General features: G+C 34.7%; 1 protein-coding gene across 20 annotated transcripts in view; it reads left to right on the forward strand.

Annotated features, from left to right (window-relative positions):
- The window catches only part of CDC42BPA (CDC42 binding protein kinase alpha), a 290,294-nt gene that overhangs the window by 148,856 nt on the left and 119,380 nt on the right, over positions 1-22,058 (forward strand). For all 20 annotated transcript variants that reach the window (XM_020915209.2, XM_020915219.2, XM_070474422.1 and 17 more), the window contains exons 7-10: positions 9,544-9,744; positions 11,600-11,848; positions 12,533-12,612; positions 16,218-16,384. In XM_020915209.2, the coding sequence (XP_020770868.1) occupies positions 9,544-9,744; positions 11,600-11,848; positions 12,533-12,612; positions 16,218-16,384 (697 nt within the window). The remainder of the gene's footprint in view (positions 1-9,543; positions 9,745-11,599; positions 11,849-12,532; positions 12,613-16,217; positions 16,385-22,058) is intronic.

The raw sequence follows: 22,058 nt of genomic DNA on the forward strand, positions 1-22,058 counted from the left end.
AAGATGTTCAACATCACTCATTATCAGAGAAATGCAAATCAAAACCACAATGAGGTACCATTATACGCCAGTCAGGATGGCTGCTATCCAAAAGTCTACAAGCAATAAATGCTGGAGAGGGTGTGGAGAAAAGGGAACCCTCTTACACTGTTGGTGGGAATGCAAATTAGTACAGCCACTATGGAAAACAGTGTGGAGATTTCTTAAAAAGCTGGAAATAGAACTGCCATATGACCCAGCAATCCCACTTCTGGGCATACACACCGAGGAAACCAGATCTGAAAGAGACACGTGCACCCCAATGTTCATCGCAGCACTGTTTATAATAGCCAGGACATGGAAGCAACCCAGATGCCCATCAGCAGACGAATGGATGAGGAAGCTGTGGTACATATACACCATGGATTATTACTCAGCCATTAAAAAGAACTCATTTGAATCAGTTCTAATGAGATGGATGAAACTGGAGCCCATTATACAGAGCGAAGTAAGCCAGAAAGATAAAGACCATTACAGTATACTAACACATATATATGGACTTTAGAAAGATGGTAACGATAACCCTATATGCAAAACAGAAAAAGAGACTCAGATGTGTAGAACAGACTAGTGGACTCTGGGAGAAGGCGAGGGTGGGATGTTTCAAGAGAACAGCATTGAAACATGTATATTATCTAGGGTGAAACAGATAACCAGCCCAGGTTGGGTACATGAGATAAGTGCTCAGGCCTGGTGCACTGGGAAGACCCAGAGGGATCGGGTGGAGAGGGAGGTGGGAGGGGGGACTGGGATGGGGAATACATGTAAATCCATGGCTAATTCATTTCAATGTACAACAAAAACTACTGTAATGATGTAAAGTAATTAGCCTCCAACTAATAAAAATTAAAAAAAAAAATTAAAAAAAAAATACTCTTCAAAATGAAGACCTTTTCAGATAAATGAAAGAGACCTGGATGCTAAAGGATGTCTACTACAAAGGAAATAATTCCATTTGGATTTAGATCTGTATGATAAAGAATATCAGATACAATAAATAAGATTTATAGGATAAAAATAAAGAAAAAAGACTATACTAATCTTTCTTTTTCAGTTTACATTAGAGACAGCTGACTATTAAAAACAAAAATAAGTGTAATGTGGGTTTTATGACATAGGTGGAAATAAAAGATATAGCAGTATCACACAAACTCTGTAAAACCAGTGTATATAATTATTCTGCTCTAAGGTAACTGCATGTGTGTGAAGTATAAAGTGAATAGTGCCGGGTATGACGTGAGAGGGAGAGAAATAATAGCGTGGTGGTCTTGCTGAGTTGAGAAAACACAGACTAAAGTTGGGGAGGCTGTGGCACCAGAAAGCTGTGGTCCATAATTCTGGAGAGGCGAGAGATACACTGAAACGGAATTCTAGGGGAAGAGGTAGTGTTTCCCAAGTCCTGCATGTTATAAGTGCCTATAGATTCAAAGCTGGGACTCCTCTGGAGTCTGATGTTCAGCTCTCCAAATTCCTGTGCATTCCAGAATTCATTGAGTGCTATTTCTGTCTGTGTGTGTTTCCCTTGATCAGATTTATTCCTGAAATTCTGTAGAGTCAGAAATTCTTTCTAGTCATTCATTTTTTATTAATTATCTCCAAATAGTTTTTCTTGGACATAATAGCATGTTGGTCCTCCATTTAGAAAGTTATAATGAAGGAATCTTCTTTTTTCTTGTTTATTTTTGTCAAGTGATGTTTATGTATTTTAGGAAGACTTATCACAAAAACAGCATTCCTTTGTCCTAGGTCCTTCTCACCTCCAAGTCTCTTTTTCTACAGACACATACAAAGGCTTCAGCTCTTTCTTCTGTTGTTTCTTTTATTTATTTTTTATTATTGTATTCATACTACTGTCTCTTGTTATTTAATTTTAGATATTATCTACTAATTTCCCACCATGAAAGATGAGGATTCAGATCTCTTACACCTGTCTCAACCAATCGTTACACTTCCTATCTTCCCCGTGTTGTAATTATCACATAGTCTTTCATTAAATTCTGTTCAGTTTTGTAAAAATACTTATACAAATATTATTTATGACTGTGACATGGTATTTGTTTTCTTTGTTTTAATTGCATTTCTTTTCTTGAACAGCTCTTTGTTTTCCCTGGAGTAAGTGACTTGCTTGCTTTGCTTAGTTTTCTGTATAAATCTCACTTTTGTTGTTGCGTCCAACTCTTTGCGACCCTATGGACTGCAGAGTGCCAGGCTTCCCTGTCCTTCACTACCTCCCTGAGTTTACTCAAGCTCTTGTCCATTGAGTTGGTGATGCTACTAACCATTTCATTCTCTATTGGCCCCTTCTCTTTTTGCCCTCAATCTTTCCCAGTATCACGGTCTTTTCCAATGAGTCGACTCTTCACATCACGTGGCCAAAGTATTGGAACTGCAGCATCAGTCCTTTCAATGAATATTCAGGGTTGTTTCCTTTAGGATTGACAGGTTTGATATCCTTGCTGTCAAAAGGAATCTCAAGAATCTTCTCCAGCACCACAGTTTGAAAGCATCAACTCTTTGGCACTAAGCCTTCTTGCTAGTTTATCCCCAAACTCTCCACTATACATTTAGGAAATTGAGCAATTTCTTTCTTTCTCAGACATAATGAATAACTTAGTGACTCTCTTGTCTGGAGACTTGCATACTCTGATTCTAGTCTGTAGGCCTACTGTCCAATAGGCCTACTATACAACTATCATCCTAGAACTACTTTTCCTCATCATCATGGAATTTAATGTGTTGCTTTCTAGTATTGGATCCTCTGTTTCCCGGATCCATCTGTGTCTTTCCTCTCATTTAGTGGTAGTTGCCTCAGAAAGGTTCCATTGGAAGTAAATATTTCATAATCTTGCACGTCTGAAAAATGCCTTCATTTCTACTCTTATACTTGATGAATAATTTGTCTAGACTGGACATAGTATTACAGATTTGAACTTACTCTTCTTCTATAATTTAGAAGACACTGCATTGTCTTCTAATTTACTGTTGAAGCATCTGATGCCATCCTAATTATCAAAGCTTCTGTTATAACCGTTCCCCCTTACTTGGAAGCCTTTAGGATGTTATGTTTATTTCCGGTGTTCTGAAATGTTGTGATTATATGATTTTGTATGGATCATTATTTATTACCTGGATATTTGCTTCAGTTTTAACCTTTCCCAAAGTTTGTGAGTTTCTATATTAACTTTTAGCTTCCTTTTTGTTTCTCACATCTGAGTTAAAATTAAACCATTTTAATCACTATACATATATAAGAAGTCAGTTTTTGTGTGGGGATGTCTTGCTGTAATTCTTTTTCTTCTCTGAAATTGTTTTGGATGTTCTTGGCCATTTGTTTTTCCATATGACTGTTAGGATTATATTATTGGTTTATATACATACAGACACATATAAACACCCCTTCACATATACAAGCTTGTAGACCTTCACTGAATTTAGAAATTAATTTTGGGAAAACTTTGTCTATAACTTGCAATCTTCCCGTCTATGAATATGGTTTCTGTCTTCATTGTTTTAGGTTTTCTCTTATTTGTGTTAATAAAGTTTTATAATTATGTTCAGGTAAAGGTAAATTCATTACCTTTAATTGTTAGATTTGCTCCTAGATACCTTGTGGAGTTTTTTATAAATGGATAACTTAAAATTTTGCATTTTAATAGCTTGTTGCTATTCTTTAGGACCACAATTGACTTTTGTATGTGTATTCATCCTGAAACAAGCCAGCTTACTAAACTTCTTTTTTATTAGTTCAAAACAATTTATAGATTCTGCATGTATATTTGTCTATATAGACAATCTTATAATCTTCAAATAATGACCAGCTTTGTGTTTTGTTCTCTCCAATCCTTACATTTTTACTTCGCTGTATTTTTTTTCCTATCATGCAGTCAGTGATCTTCAGCACAGTATTAATGTTGTAGTAATTGGGAGCTTCTTTGGCTTGTTCTAGCTTTATTGGTGTTTTCCCCGTAGTTTTAAATTAAGTAGTATATTTGCTGTAAGCTTTTGGTATGTATTCTTCATCAGATTAAGGAAATTTCTATTTCTGATTGCCATGTTATGGTTGTTAATGTTGTACATTCAAATCATTTTTCTGCATCTGTTGAGTGGATATCAGAGTGTTTTTCCTGTTAATATGATAAGTGACATAGAGTGTCCAGTGTTAAAGCATACATTCTTTGGATGTAAGTGTAACTTTATCATCAAGTTGTACTGATATATTTGATCAAATTGCTAGATTGACCATGCTAAAATTTTATATTGAATTGTTACCTGAGATTCATATCTGACATTGATTATATCTGAGATTGCAGTATAATTTTCCTCCTCAAGTTTTCTTGTCTGCCTTGTTTTGTATTTAGGTTTTTTTAGCCTTATAAAATGAACAGGGGAGCCATGTCCCCCACCCTTACCCATTTTGGATCTAGAACAGTTCTTATAATACTGGGGTTATCTCTTTCTTGTAATTGGTGGAACTCACTTTAAATCACCTTTGCTTCAGTGAGGTTTTGTTTTCTTCTTATTTTGTTTGTTTTCCAGGTAGATTTTATACTATTGATTCAAATTTTTTAATGGTTATAGGTCTCTTTGGTTTTCTATTTCTTCCTGAGTCAGTTTTGGTAAGTTACATTTTTTTCTATGAAAATTATCTATTTTCTCTGAGTTTTCTATTTTATTTGTATAAAATTGTTCAGATTGCACTCTTTCTAGTTTTAAAATCTCAATTACATATGTATTTCACCCCTTTCTTCATTCCTAATATTGTTTATTTATGCTTAACTTTTTCTTCATAAGTTTTGACATAGAACATTTTACTAAATATTTTCCAGCTTTAGTTAGAATTCTTCTGTGGACCATTAATTATTTAGATGTGTGCCTTTTAGTATTCATAGTACAATATTTACTTGTTTGGTGTTTATAGAAAGCTTTCTTTTACTGAAGAGTGAATCTTTTTGTTAGCAGTTTTTTAGCGTTGGTCAAGATTATGTTTTGATTTCGCATGGGCCAGTTCTTTTAACTGTTTCATATTTGTTTGAAATTATGAATCTTTTTCTAACTTTTGGTTGCAGATTTCTGTAATAAGATTAAAGTTGTAAACTTTGTTGTTCAAAATTTTAACATTCTTACTAGCTTTATTTCTTTCTGATCTATTTATTATTTAAAAATCCTTACTATGATGTTGAATTTATTAATTTTCCCTTGTAATTTTCACAACTCTTTTGTAGCTGTGTTGTTAGTTACATATTATTTAGGATTGCTCTTCCATGGTATTTTCTAATTATGTTAATGAATGCTTAAAAATCATAATAATCATCTTGGCCTTAGAATCTAGTTTGACTGATAATTAATACACCTCCCTTAGCTTTCTTTTGTTTAGCATATGCCTGGCATATCTTTCCATCCTTTTTCTTAAAAAATATTTCTTAGTTTCTATGTCTAGGTGCATTAAACTGTTTATTGCTGATTTTTAAAAAAATTTTCATTTTGGTTTTGTCACCTCGTGTGATAATGGTGCTTTTTGATAGGTGAACTGAATCATTTATGAATTTCATCATTAATTTGTTTGTATTTCTTTCTAGTATCTTGTACTATTTACTATAGATTTTGCTTGTTTGTTTGCATCCATGCTTCCCACCCCCTTTCCTGCCTTTTGTTGGCTGGGTCAAATTCCTTTTTGGAAGTTATACATTCTATTTCAAATATTTTAATGTTTATCTTAAAAATTTATCATTTATCATTTATGTAAAATCTAGTTTCCCCCATATTCCTAATCAAAGAAAAAAACTTAGTTTATCTTATACCATATATAAAAATTAGCTCGAAATGGATCAAAATCCTAAATGTAAGAGTTAAAACTTACATTTAATGGGCAGAGGGAGAAGTTTTATGATATTGAATTTGGCAGTGATTTCTTGGATATGACAGCAAACAATATGCAACAAAAAAAATGGATGAATAGACTACATCATCATTAAAATTTTCTATGTATCAAAAGATACAGTTGTTTTTGGCAGCCTATACAGTGGGAGAAAATAGTTGCAAATTCTATGTCTGACAAGAGGTTATTATGCAGAATACATAAAGAATTCCTGCAACTCAATAACAAACTAACAACCCAGTTCAAAATATGCAAAGGATTTGAAATTATGTTTCTCCTAAGAAGATAGACAAATGACTCCACATCACTAGTCCTTATGGAAGTGCACATCAAAACCACAATGAGATACTGCTTCACACCATTAGGATTTCTACTATAAAAAAAAATAACAAGTTTTGGTAAAGTTGTGGGAAAATTGGAATCTTTGTGCACTGCTGATGGAGATGTAAAATGCTGTAGGCATTGTGGAAAACAGTATAACAGTTCTTCAAAAAGCTGAAAATAAAATTACCATATGATCTGGCAGTTTCACTTTTGTGTATATATTCCACAGAATTTAAAGCAGAGTCTCAAAGAGATATTTGTTCACTCATGTTCACAGCACCATTATTCACAAAAGTCAAGGGATGTAAGCAACTCAGCTGTCCACTATTGGATGAACGGGAAAAAAAAATGTGGTATATCCATACATTGGAATGTTATTCAGCTTTTAAAGAATGTCCTGATCCATCCTACAAAAAATGAATAGACCTTTTAAAAAACATGCCAAGTGATATACACCAGACACAAACAAACACATTATTGTACAATTTCACTTGTGTAAAGTACCTAGAGTAGTAAAATTCATAGCAAGTATAGTGGTGGTTGCTAGGGTCTGGGAGAAGGGGATGGGGGAATTATTGTTTAATAGATTTTCAGTTTTGTAAGATGAAAAGAGTTTTAGAAATGGATGGTGGTGATGGTTGCACAGCAGTGTAAATGTACTTAATGCCACTGAACTATACACTTGGAAATGGTTATGATGGTAAATTTTATGTCATGGGTATTTTACCACAATTAAAAATAATAATTAAAAAATAAATAAGAAATAAAAAATAGAAAACCAAGAAACTCAGAACATTTTAATCCTAATCACTCCCTTAGTAACTTGTTTTCTGGTATTTTAGTTCCATCTTATTTTTCATCTTTTGAGTAGTGTTCCTTCCTCCTCCTCACCCATCTCCTATTTCTGTTGCTCCTGATCCTCTTCATCTTACTCTTTATTGTCCTATTTCTCCTTTTCTTCATCATTATTTTATCCAATTAATCATCATTTAGGTGCATGTTAAAGTTTACTAATATCTTTGTTCAGTTACTTCTAGCGTCACATTCTTTCCTCTGGATTATGTTTCTTGATTCTGAAGTATATCCTTTAGTACTCCTGTTTAACTAAGAGAGTCTATGTGTGGTAGTTCACTCACTCTTTGTATGAAAATATCTTTATTTAATCCTCATTCCTGTTTTATAATTTAGGTGGGTAGGGAATATAATATTGACTATTACTTTGTTTCATCACTTTGAAAAATACAATTCCATTTTCTTCTAACAGCTACATTAGCATTAATAATTCAGCTGTCAGTCTAATTATCATTTCTTGGGTAGAAAATCTCTTTTTACTCCATAGGTTTTTAAAATCTCTTACCTTTGGTGCTCTGTAGTTTAACAAAGTGTACAGATGTGGATCTGATTTTATTTCTTCATATCTTTTATTTCAACAACTAGTTTTTTCCATTCTAGGACTTTGGTTTTTTTCAGCTTTTTTTTATGCTTTAGATTTTTTAACATCTAATAATTTTAAGCATACTTATTTTATGAAGTGGAACTGATAATTTTTTGAGGTCTGATTGTGTTTTTTGGATTTCTGGCCTTTGCTCATAAATGGAATGTTTCCTCATTTAGTTATATTATTGGATTCTGAACTCATCTTTTAGTGAATTTTTATGTGAGAATTATATGATGCCAAGTTTGAGCATGTATCCTCCAGGTAGTTTTGAATCTGTTATGAGAAGCTTTCTAGGAGCACTTAACATGATGCCAGTATTTTGCCAGTTTCTTGGCTTGAGAATTTCTGAACCACAGAAGTCCTGTGCATTAAAATTCCAAGTGGTGGGGCTATGTGACCTAAAAGTTACAAATTTCTAAAGGAATAAATTTTTTTTCACATGTGTCACTGTCTTTCTCTGCTGAATGGCAGATTTTGTAATTCACCTTTTACTTACAATATACCCTTTAGGCCTGGAGAAGGGAATGGCTACCCACTCCAGTATTTGTGCCAGGAGGATTCCATGGGCAGAGTAGTCTGGCGGGCTGCAATCCCTGGGGTCACAAAGAGTCAGACATGACTAAAGCGAATGGCTGACTGACTAACACACACACACACACACACACACCTTTTAGGATAAAGATTATATGGGGCAGGCTTTTACTTCAAACCTCAAGTAAGCTCAGCACGCGCACACACACACACACACACACACCTTTTAGGATAAAGATTATATGGGGCAGGCTTTTACTTCAGACCTCAAGTAAGCTCAGGATCTTTCCTTTTGACCTTATGTATGTGTTAAAAGTCAAGTACCTAGAAAATGAAAACAATTTCCCAACTGCATTCCTGTTGTAATGCTTATTGCCCTGGTTTCCAATCATTTCTTGATTACATATATCTAAGAAAGTCTCTTTATTTAAAGGCTAATTTATACATTTAGAAAATGGTTGTTTTATTTTATCTAGTGTTGTTTAAGAGTTTTCAAGAATTTTCAAGTTACTTAATCTCAGTATTGCCAAAGAAGTCTGTTCTAATAATTATTAAGAATGGTGCTTTAGGAAATTCAGAGTATTAACCATTATTTTATCTTGAGAATGTTCATTTCTTGGTATGTTCTCTAAAAACATATAAAAACTAATTTTCTTTTATTTTGAAATACCTTAAAAGGTATGTGCCCAGGATATTTTTTTAGCTGTTGTTTTCTAAGCTATATCTACCTTGCCATAATTGTATGCCATAATTGTATGTTCTCTGTTTAGACTCAGTGTTCTGAAGAATAATTTTCCCCTTTTATAATTTTTTAAATAAATAAATAGTTTGCAGGACATTATTAACATTTATTTAGTTAGATTATCTTTAAAATGTTTTCAGATAATCTCCAAGTTGCTTATAATAGTAGCCAGGCTTTTTTCTGTTTTTTTTTTTCCCCCACATAATTAATTATAAAATTTTCAAAGTTCCACATAATATATGGCAATGTTGGACAGATAATATCAATAATAAGAATGTTCTAAAATAAATATTCAATTTGTGGTTTGTGGCTGTGGTGTTCAAATCATATATTTTTACTTTTAAGTGTAGTCAACTAAGTAGCAGCTATAATAAAAATTCTATAGTGTTAAAAATCTGGAGAACTTGTTTGTGTGGTGACTATATATATTTTAACTTATATGCACAAGGAGACTAAATTCAGATAATGACAAAATTGAAGTTGTTATGAAATAGTGCTTATTGTGTTTTAATGTAAATATAAACATTTCTAATTAAAATAATTATTTATTTCTAATATATTATGGTTTATTACTAACAATGTGAACTTCTTCAGGTCCAATCCTCAGTGGCTGTTGGAACTCCAGATTATATCTCTCCTGAAATCCTTCAAGCCATGGAAGATGGAAAAGGCAGATATGGACCTGAGTGTGACTGGTGGTCTTTGGGGGTCTGTATGTATGAAATGCTTTATGGAGAAACACCATTTTATGCAGAATCTCTGGTGGAAACATATGGAAAAATCATGAATCACAAAGTTAGTATATTTTACTATTTTTCACATTAGTGTGGCAAATAATACATATAATAAAATTAAAATGTGATGTTTACAAAGAGAATAATTTTCCAAAAACAATAAATAAACTAATTCTATGCTAGTAGGAAACATGACCAACATGAGTAATCAAAATCCCTAAATTATTTTTTAAAAATCTATAAATTATGTATAAAATTGTCTTCACCTTGTAATTTATCAGAGATGCTAATAAGTAGAAAATTAAATGATCTTTCTATTAGAGTAACAGAGATCATGAGCAGACAATTTGTATCATTACTACTATAGTGTGAGTATAACCATGACTAGAATGTATTTAAAATTCTCTATCTTAATAGTAATAGATAACATGAAATCCAAATTAAAATAAGAATAATATACTTTTTCTCCCTGTCAAATTGGCAAAGATGAAAAGAAAATAGTACTCTTTACTATAAATGATTCGTTGAGAAGAACACTGTTACACATCATTGATAGGGGTGTAAATTGATATAATCTTTCTGTCAAAAAGTCTGTAAGTATTCATCAACAACCTTAAAAAGAAATGGTTAAAACTTTTGGTTGAGCACCTTCAATACTAAGAATCTACCATAAGGAAATATTCATAGAACAAAGCTATATGTGTAAGAATACTTATCCCAGTATTACTTATGATCATCAAACATTGGAAACAGTCCAGATGCACAGCAGAAAAGAATAAAATTTTAATCCATTTAATACCAAATGAAATAGATTGTATAAGAAGAGGGAGACTCTGATTATCAGTCTTAGAAGATTGTGGGTAATTGCAAAAACCTAGGATATGAATAGGAATATCCCTTAAAGGCAGTGATAATTTGTTCTTTTAAATTTGTTGTGGTAGTACAATTATAATTAATTGCTATATATATATAGTTGTTGTTAGTTGCTAAGTCATGTCCAACTGTTTTGTGACCCCATGGACTGTAACCTGCCAGGCTCCTATGCCCATGGGACTTCCCAGGCAAGAATACTGGAGTGGGTTGCCATTTCCTTCTCCAGGGATCTTCCTGACCTAGGGATCGAACCCAGGTCTCTTGCATTGCAAGCGGATTCTTTACTACTGAGCCACCAGGGAAGCCCCCAAAACATGTGTGTGTGTGTGTGTGTGTGTGTGTATATATGTTTTACAAAGTTGATGCTTTTGTCTGGCTGCGAAGATAATCTGCTAAATAGTTATCAAGAGTTTGAAAACAAGAAACAGGCCCAAAATTGTCAATAGCATGTAAAGCATTTCTGATAGAAGTCATTTTACTGTAACACGGTTGTTGAGAGCACAGATTCTGGAATCAGACAGTTTCAGTTCAAATCCTAGCTCTACCATTGATTATGTAAACTTGAGCAATTATTTTAACTGTTTCTTTGTTTCCTTTTCTATAAAATTAGAGTAATACAGTTGCTCTGAGGATTAAATGAGCTAAACAAGTAACATATGTCTAGTAGTACATGTTACATTCTTTACAAATGTTTAGTATTAATCAGTGTGTGACATATGAATGTTATCAATCACACATACTATTGATTATGTAAATTCTGTTACATTTAGTGAATTCTTTTTATTTTGACAGCATTTAAGGTGTTTTTACATTTAACTTATTCTTTCTGTAGTACATGTATGACTAAGTTACATATGAAAAATTCTTTTAGGAAAATGATCCTTTTAAATTTATTCTTGAATCTCCTTTATTGTCAGTACTTTGTACCAGTACATATTTATTAGATATTTAAAAAAAAAATTTTTTTTAAGAAGGTCAGTGTTAGCCTCAACCTACTTAGTAAATTGGTGATTTATATTTTGTTTCTATTATTCTCTATTTAGGAGAGGTTTCAGTTTCCCCCTCAAGTGAGTGATGTGTCTGAAAATGCTAAGGATCTTATTCGAAGACTCATCTGTAGCAGAGAACATCGACTTGGTCAAAATGGAATAGAAGACTTTAAGAAGCACCCATTTTTCAATGGAATTGATTGGGATAATATTCGAAACTGTGAAGCACCTTATATTCCAGAAGTTAGTAGCCCAACAGATACGTCGAATTTTGATGTGGATGACGATTGTTTAAAGAATTCTGTGAGTATGATTGTTTAAAGAAGTTTTGTCTCTCTGCTTTTTTTTTTTTAAATATGGTTATAAGTAATTTTATAGGCCACCTTACCATTTATCACTTCAACAGTTGTCAAGGCACATGTAGACTGTGAAAAAAGTGAAAGTGAAGTCGGTCAGTCGTATCCGACTCTTGGCAACCCCGTGGACTGTAGCCCACCAGGCTCCTCCATCCATGGGATTCTCCAGGCAACAATTTTGGAGTGGGTTGCCGTTTCCTTCTTCAGTGAAAAAAGCCACTTGCTTACTGAATGAGATCTGAAACGAGGGTAGAGCATCTCCTTGTTCAGCTCTGGCTGGGAGTGTGCATGTAGGGCAGTGAAAATTTTCCTTTGCTCTGCAAGTGTCTGAAAATAACCACAAAAGTATTTGTGAATATTGATTTGGGATTGCAAATAAATTTTAACAACTAGGCAAATTCACATATATGGAATACATGAATAATGATTATACTCTCAATATCCATCAGACTTTAAATCTTTTTCTTTTTATTAGAATTCTACAGTGGCAGTGTTTATGGTCTAAATTTTTCATCACTAAACGTCTAGACCAAACTTATCAGTGTTTGTAAATTGTTGACAGTGAATTTTTATAGCCCCATCTACAGTTTATAGTTATTCATTTTTTACCAGATGTTTCTTCCTCCTTTAGGAAACGATGCCCCCACCAACACATACTGCCTTTTCTGGTCACCATCTGCCGTTTGTTGGTTTTACATATACTAGTAGCTGGTAAGTTTGAAAAGTTAATGTGATTTGGATAATTTAAAGCAAATTAAAAATGAATTGAGGTTTTAAAACTATAATGCATAAGAGAGCCTTGTAAGTAAAAAAAAAATTTTTATTAGGTTGAAGCTGCTTCTAGGAAAAGTTAGACATTACAAAGTGAATAAAACATATTAATATAAGAATCTTAACTCATTTTAGGGGGAGAAAGAATAGAACACAGTTAGAGCTCAGAGTCTTTTAGCAATGAAACAGGAATTAGAAGAGTCTTAGGCTATTGAAGAAATATTTTCTAGGTTCCAAACATCAGTCTTTCAAGCCATCGATCTTAGCCCTCTTTCCATTGACCCTCATTCTACTTGTATCTTCTCTTTCCTCCTTGTGAAAGTGAAAGTCACTCAGTCATGTCCAACTCTCTGTGACCCCATGGACTATACAGTCCATGGAATTCTTCAGGCCAGAATACTGGAGTGGGTAGCCTTTCCCTTCTTCAGGGTATCTTCCCAACTCAGGGATCGAACACAGGTCTCCTGCGTTGCAGGCAGATTCTTTACCAGCTGAAGCCATAAGGGAAGCCCTCTTTCCTCCTTACCATTCCTTAAATTTCATTGAGAATGATTATAGTCACTCCTTGGGTGCTTCTCAGTTCCTTGACTGTCTCATTCTACGGCATTGGTTTTGCTAAGTTCAGTTCAGTTCAGTCGCTCAGTTGTGTCCAACTCTTAGCGATCCCATGAACTGCAGCACGCCAGGCCTCCCTGTCCATCACCAACTCCCGAGTCCACCCAAACCCATGTCCATTGAGTCAGTGATGCCATCCAACCATCTCATCCTCTGTCATCCTCTTCTCCTGCCTTCAGACTTTCCCAGCATCAGGGTCTTTTCAAATGAGTCAGCTCTTCGCATCAGGTAGCCAAAGTATTGGAGATTCAGCTTCAACATCAGTTCTTCCAATGAACACCCAGGACTCATCTCCTTTAGGATGGACTGGTTGGATCTCCTTGCAGTCCAAGGGACTCTCAAGAGTCTTCTCTAACACCACAGTTCAAAAGCATCAATTCTTCAGGGATCAGCTTTCTTTACAGTCTAACTCTCACATCCATACATGACCACTGGAAAAACCGTAGTCTTGACTAGACGGACCTTTGTTGGCAAAGTAATGTCTCTGATTTTTAATATGCTGTCTAGTTTGGTCATAACTTTCCTTCCAAAGGTTACCATTCCTTATTACAACTCAGTTTTCTGCCTGTACCTGTGCAGTTCAAATTGTCTAGAGAAAAATATTTGAGTACTCTTACTGATTTCACTTTAAGTTCATGATTACCAATCCCAAGTGTCCCTTATTGCTGCCTGGCAGGTACACTGTATTACCCTAGTGTATTCACTCTTCACTCTCCTAGGTAACTGTTTCCTACTTTATACTTTTCCTCTGAAACCTCTGTCATTCTGACTCTCACTTGATGACCTCACTTCCTCTTTCACAGAGAGATTGGAGCGATCAGCAGACAGCTTCCACAAGCCACATCACCTCATTTATAGCCTACATACCTCTAGACCCATATACTCTTCTTTATATGTATGACTATGTGAGCTCCTACCTAGGGCCCATCCCTTCTGTCCCTTCTTGCTTACTCTAGTGTGTTGCTGTTACATCATAAAATTTCCCCTTTGTGTAATTTGTGTAACAGATCATTTCCATCAGCTCACAAAATGTAGGTTTTTCTTTCATTTTAAAGCAAAATAAAAAATCTCTCTCAATTCAACTTTACCTGCTACCAACCATTTTTATGCTCTTCAATACAGCAAAATTACTTCAAACTGTTGCCCGGACTTTGTCCATCTTTCTCATCCTCTTCTTTCTTGGTACCATTCCAGTCAAGTTTGTGCTCCATCACTTGACGCTAACTGATTTTGATTGATGCCACTGCTGGCCTCCATGGCACTAAATTTGATGGTCATTTCTTTGGTCCTCGTCATCCTTATTTGCGTAGTCTCATCTCCTTGTCACAGCTCCTTCCCATTACAACACTTTCCAGAACACTTGTCTTATTTCTCCTTGTCTTTCTGGCCACTCCCACTCATTCTCCACATCCCTCCTAATTTCCTGTGGCTTCATCTTTGAATCTTTTCTGTTTATACTTTCTGATGCTCCCCTGGGTGGTATTTGCTGATGACTCCTAAAATGTATATTTCCAGCTGAGTCCTCTCTTCTGCTTAAAATCTCTTTTAATCACCTACCTCAGATGTTCATAATGTCATTTCTTGTATTTCTCTGAACCTGTCTGATTGATTCTGCTAAATGATAAGTCAGAGTATGTCACTCACCTGTGCAGGACCAGTCCTCACTGCCCCCACCTCCGGTGGCTTCATATCTTAACTCCAAACAAAGTTCTTATGAGACCCAACAAGGCTCACTTTATCATTCTTGTTTTATTTCCTACTACTCTTGCCCTTGCTCACTTTGCAGCCCCACAGGCCTCCTTTATGGCCTGAGAACATGCCCGAGCACTCTTGCCTCAGGACTTTTGCGCTTCTTTTTTTCTTGTATTAAGTTTATTTTATTGACATATTCTTGATGGTGTGTTTGTGCTGCTATTCTATTTGCCGGGGATGTCTTTCCTCTCATATTACCTTGGCAGGGCCACTTATTTTTTCTGGACTTTTTCAGGGTTACTTTCTGAGTGATGACTTTCCTGACCCCTTTATCTATATTTTAATTTACTCCCCCTCAATAATTCATTTCAAAAGGCAGAAAGGGGAAATGAAGTTTCCTTCCTTTCCTTTTTTTTTTTTGTTTTCTTCTTAGCCTGTTAACACTGCCATGTACTGAGTATTTTCCTTTTTTGTTTATTTTTGTCTCTGCCACTGGAATAAAAGCCTCTGTATGGGCACATTTTGTCTGTTTTGCTCACTGCTGAATGTCCAACGCTTTTCACTTAAAAATTTTTAATCAAAGTATATAGTTGAATACAAGTTACAGACATACAATATACTAATTCACAATAGTTAAAGTTATGCTCTATTTATAGTAATTATAAAATATTGGCTATGTTCCTTGTGTTGAGCAGTGTATCTTTGCTTATGAAGCATTTTATAAGTATTTTATATAAGTAGCTTATGAAAGCATTTTATAATTCCACAGAGGACCATGGTTGCCGCTTTTGATTGCTGTTTCACTTAGGTGGTCTCATTGTTTTAGGCTACCAGTAACCCTTCAGCAAGCTTCATTTTATAGTTTATGGTTACTAGAATAAATTCAAGATAATTGGGACTATTTAAGTTTTTATTTTCAAAAATGCTTCTAAGGAATTCTCTGGTGGACCAGTGATTAGGACTTGGTGCTTCTGCTGCAAGTAGCCTGGATTTGATCCCTGGTTGGGAAACTAAGATCCTGAAAGCCACATGGTACAGCCCCTGCTTCCAAAAGATTGTTTATGGTGATTTTGGAAAAAAAAAAGGTATTTTGTAATCACTCCAGATGGCTAGCTGTAACTAGATGGTCAAATCCATGTTTTAAATGAACAGTTTCAAAAGGTTATCTTTTCTCTTCAGACTTATTATTTCAGTGTAAACCCACATTCCCCCCCCCACCGTCTTTTTTTTTTTTTCAGTGTTCTTTCTGATCGGAGCTGTTTAAGAGTTACAGCTGGTCCTACGCCACTGGATCTCGATGTTAATGTGCAGAGGACTCTAGATAACAACTTGGCAACTGAAGCTTATGAAAGAAGAATTAAGCGCCTTGAGCAGGAAAAACTTGAACTTAGTAGAAAGCTTCAAGGTAAATATATTTTAAAGATAATATTTTCCCTTTTTGTATTGGACTCACAGTATAGAAACTGTTTATTGTAAGTGGTTGTTTTATCTTGAAAAGAACTTTTTTTATTAAATGGAAAAAAGAAATGTATGCAGAATACGGTATAAATACAATATAATGCTGTGTGCTGTGCTTAGTTGCTCAGTCGTGTCTGACTCTTTGCCACCCTATGGACTGTAGCCCACCAGGCTCCTCTGTCCATGGGGACTCTCCAGGCAAGAATACTGGAGTGGGTTGCCGTGCCCTCCTCTAGGGGACCTTCCCAACCCAGGGATCGAGCCCAGGTCTTCCTCATTGCTGGCAGATTCTTCACCGTCTGAGCCACCAGGGAAGCTCATACCATTTACGTAAACTCAAAAAAGTAACAGTAAACAACAAATAGCATTTGTTTCCCACAAGTGCATATTTATGTATATAAATCTGTGGGAATAAATTCCTCTAGGGAGAGGAAAGTAGTAGTCAATACTACTAATGAAAACGGAGCCCTTCTCATCCTGTAGTAACACTTTATATATGACTCCCTACCATGTTTCCTCAGGCCTTAAAAGTTCTAGCTTCTCGCAAACTGTCATTCTCTACAGTGTCACGCCTGTTGTAATGTTTGGTGATTTTAAAATGCACATTAGTGAAACTTTTAATATTCTGACTTCTTTGTTGATTCTTCACTTTCGGTTAGCTTGTTCTCCACCGTACCTCTACCACTCCTTCTGGTGGTAGTAAGATATATCTTGAGATTACAGTGTCTAAAATTCTTTATTAATAATCTCAATTTCAAGCAAGCCTTTTGTATATTTGTGCTCGTAATTTTCTATAACTCTCTCTGGTTTCTTAACTGTGATGTCCTTCAATTCCGCTGTTACCTATAATTCTATCACCCTTTCCCTATTCCCCTTATACCCTCAGGTTTCATTCTTGGTCAGTCTTAATTATACCCTTTCGTACACTCTTAAATCTATTGCTCCTCTTTCTGTTAGTCACACTCCTTTGGCAGAACCCCAACCATGTTTAAATACTTTGCATTTAACTGTGTGGCTGAAAGTTGCTTACTGAAAACACACAACATGCCAGCTAATCCCACTTGAAATTCTTGAAGAGTAATCTCAAATTTACTAAGATCTTGATGCTGCCCAGCAATCCTACTTTTTCTCCTGAGTTCATTTCTCTAGCCTGTGTTGCAAAATCCAATGATTATTTCCCAGTCTTCATCTTTTAGCCTATTAGAATCTGACCCAGTTGATCATACGCCTCTCCTGAAAGCACTATTTTTTTGCTTCTGGAACACTTTATCTCCTGGTTTTCTTTTTCTTCATAAACCAACTATTTCCATTCTCATTTGCTGATTTGTCCTGAACTCAGACCTTTCAAACATCCGTTTTCATTTTCTTTAGGTATATACCCAGAAGCGGAATTGCTGTATCATATGGTAGATTTATTTTTGAATTTTTGAGGACACTCCACATAATTTTCCATAGTCGATAAGGGTTCCCTTTTCACCACATCCTTGCCCACCCATATTGTCTCTTGTCTTCTTAGATATTCTAACAGGTATGAGGTGATATCTCATTATGGTTTTGATTTGCATTTCTCGGATGATCAGTGATGTTAGGCATCTTTTCATGTGCCTTGTTGCGCATTAATAATGTTCTCTTTGCAGAAATGTCTGTTTAGTTTTTCTGCCCTTTTAGAAGTCAGAATGCTTGCTTCTTTGTTATCAAGTTGTATGAGTTCTATATATATTTTGGATAGTAACCCCTTATCCAATGTAGAGTTGCAAAAATTTTCTGCCATTCTGTATTTTTTTTGTTTTTTGTTTGTTTGTTTGTTTTGCTATACAGAGGCTCTTGGGTTTGATGTAGTCTACTGATTTTTTTTCTTTTGTTGTTTTTTTGACATCATATCCAAAAAAATCACTGCCAAGGCCAGTGTTAAGGAGCTTTTTTTTTTTTTTTTTTTTTTTTTTTAAACTACATTTTCATCTACGAAACACATGGTATTGGGTCTTACGGAAGTCTTTGAAACATTTAGAGTTAATTTTTGTGAGTAGTATGAGTCAGAAGTCCAGTTCCAGTGTTCTGCATGTGTTTCTCTGGTTTTCCCAGCACCATTTGTTGAAGAGACTGTCTTTTCCGCATTAGGGTCTTGACTCCCTTGGCAAGTATCGGTTGACTGTCTGCACTGGGGTTTAACTCTAGGCTCTCTATTCCATTGGTCCCTGTGTCTGTCCCAGTACACTACTATTTTTAACATTATGGCTTTGTAATATAGTTTGTAATCAGGATATTTCCAGGTTTGTTCTTTTTTCTCAAAATTGCTTTCAATATTCAGTGTTTTTCATGGTTCCACAAACATTTAGGATTGTTTCTTCTATTTTATGAAGAATGCCTTTGGTATTTTGATGCATATTGTGTTGATTCTGTAGATGGTTTTGGTAGTATGTATATTTTACCAGTATTAATTCTTCTGATCCATGAACATGGAATGTCTTTCTGTTTGTATCTTCTTCAGTTTCTTTTAGCAAAGTCTTGTCATTTTTATAGTACATCTTTATTGTGCATACATAACTTCCTTGGTTAAGTTTATTCCTGAGTAGTTTCTTGCTTTTGATGCTATTGTGAATGGGTTAGTTTTCTTTATTTCTTTTTCAAATATTCATTATTAGTGTAAAGGAATGCAGCTAATTCCTAAATGTTAATTTTGTATCCTACACTTTACCAAAATAGTTGATTAGTTCCAACATTTTTTTGGTTGCCTCTTTGAGATTTATACCTACAAAATCACATCATTGGCAAATACTAACAGTTTTACTTCTTTACAATTTCAGTGCCTTTTTTTTTTTTCTTGCTTAATTGTTCTAGCTAGGAATTTTAGTACTATATATTGAGTAAGAGTAATAAGAATGGCCATCCTTTTCTTGTTCTGGATCTTAGAGGAAAATCTTTCAGTTTTTCTTCATTGAGTATATTATCTGTGGGTTTGTTGTATATGGCCTTTTATGTTCCTTCTATACCCAACCTTTTAAGGGTTTTCATCATGAAAGGATGCTGTATTTTTTAAAATGCTTTTTTCTGCATCTATTGAAGTATCATGTGATTTTTATCCTTCAATTTATTGATGCAATGCATTACATTTATTGTTTTGTGTGTGTTGAGCCATTCTTGCATGCCAGGGAAAAATCTCATTTGATCATGCTGTATAATCCTTTTAATGTGTTCTTGAATTTGCTTTGCTAATATTTTACTGAAAAAGCTTTACATCTATATTCATCAGAGATATTGGTTAATAGAGTTGGCCCTTGAACAACACAGGGGTGTGTGGCACAAGCCCTGTGCAGTCAAAAACCTGTGTATAACTTTACAGTTGTTCCTCTGTAACCATGCCTCTGCATCTGCAAATTCAACCCCCTGGGGATCATGTAGTACATATTTACTGAAAAAATTCGTGTATAGATGGACCTGTGCAGTACAAAGTGGTGTTGCTCAAGGGACAACTGTGGTTTTCTTGTGTTCTCCTTATCTGGTTTTGGTATCAAGGTAATGCTGGCTTCGTAGAATGAGTTTGGAGGTGTTCCCTCCTCCTCAGTATTTTGTAAAAGAGGAAAATTGATGTTAATTCTTCTTAAAATGACTGGCAAAATTAATCAATGAAGCCATTTGGTCCTGAGATTTTCTTTTTGGGAGGTTTCTGATTTATTGATTCAATCTCTTTACTCATTATTGGTCTGTTCAGATTTTCTGGTTTTTCATGATTCAGTCTTGGTCAGTTTTGTTTCTAGAAATCTGTTCACTTCTTCTAGGTTATGTAATTTCTTGGCATACTGTTATTCATGGTAGTCTCTTATGAGCCTCTGTATTTCTGTAGCATTCTGTGTAATGTCTCCCTTTCATTTCTAATTCTATTTGAATCTTCTCTCCTTTCTTAGTCTAGATCATAGTTTTGTCACTTTCGTTTGTCTTTTCAAACAACCAGCTTTTAATTTTATTGATCCTTCCTGTAGTTTTTCTTGTCTATTTCATTCATTTCAGCTCTGAACTTTATATTTCCTTCCTTCTGCTAACTTTCAATTCAGTTCAGTTCAGTCGTGTCTGACTCTTTGTGACCCTGTGGACTGCAGCACGCCAGGCTTTTGTGTCCATCACCAACTCCCGAAGCTTGCTCAAACCCATGTCCATCAAATCAGTGATACCATCCAAGGGCTTAACTTATTCTTTTTACTTAATTCCTTGAGATGTAAAGTTAGGTTATTTGAGATAGTTCTAATTTTTTAATATATGCTTTTTTTTGGTCATAAACTTTCCTCTCAGAACTGCTTTGCTGCATCCCACAAATTTGATATGTCATATTTCCACTTTCATTAGTTTTCAGATTTTTTTTCTCTTTTGATTTCGTCTTTCACCCATTGGTTGTTCAGAAGTATGTTGTTTAGTTTCCACATGTTTCTGGATCTTCTCACTTTCCTCTTTTTATTAATTTCTATTTTCATACCATTGTGACCAGCAAAGATAATTGGTGTGATTGCAGTCCTCTTATGTTTGTAAAGATATGTTTTTTGTCCTGCCATATGATCTGTTCTGGAGGATGTTCTGTCTGCACTTGAGAAGAATGTATATTCTGCTGCTGTTGTATGGAATGTTCTATATATGCTTGTTAAATCTATTTTTCTAAGATGGTTCATTTCCAATGTTTCCTTGTTGATTTTCTGTTTGTACAATTTATTATTGCTGAGAGTGGCATACTGAAGTCCCCTACTATTATTCTGTTGTCTGTTTCTCTCCTAGGGCTTGTTAGTATTTAATATATTTTGGTGCTCTGGTGTTGGAGCCTGTATATTTACAGTTGTTTTATCTTCTTAATGTTTAATCTTCTTCCCTTTATCATTATAATGACCTTCTTTATCTCTTTGTTACCATTTTTGGCTGAAGTATATTTTGTCTGATATAAGTATGGCTACACTCACTTTGTTTTGCTTTCTGAAATATTATCTTCCATCCCTTCATTTTGAGCTTATTTGTGTTGCTAGAGCTGAAATGAGTCTCTTGTAGGCGGCATATAGTTGGAACTTGACTTTTTTTTTCCAGTCATCCACTCTGTGCCTTTTGTTTGGTAAATTCAATCCATTTAGGGTGATTATTGGTATGTAAGGACTTACTACTACTATTGATCTTTCACCTTCTGGTTATTTTGTATCTCCATTGGGTTTTTCCTTCTTCTTTCTCTACCTTTGTAAGTTTATGATTTACAGTGGTGATTTGCTCATTGTTCCCCTTTTTTATGTCATATCTCTCCTCTAAATTTTTGCTTTGTCTTTACCATGACGTTTACATAAAATATCTAATTGATAAACTAGTCCTTTTTCTGCTGATGGCAACCCATCTTCATTCACCTATAGATGTTTCATCCGTTTACATCTCCTGTTACATTTTTGATGTCACAAGTGATCACTTTTTATGCTGTGATTTTGCTACCAAATCATAGTAACTATAGTAATTTTTAATGCTCTTTTCCTTTAGCATTTATGCTATGATTAATTGTTTAATACTATTCTAAAGTACAGTTACAGTTTTCTAATTCTGACTGTATTTGTTACTTTGATCAGAGTCTTATGTACTTTCATCTTTTTTGTTTCAGCTTGAAGAGCTCC

Source organism: Odocoileus virginianus, chromosome 11 (genome assembly GCF_023699985.2).
Source record: "Odocoileus virginianus isolate 20LAN1187 ecotype Illinois chromosome 11, Ovbor_1.2, whole genome shotgun sequence".
In the NCBI taxonomy this organism is placed as follows: Eukaryota; Metazoa; Chordata; class Mammalia; order Artiodactyla; family Cervidae; genus Odocoileus; species Odocoileus virginianus.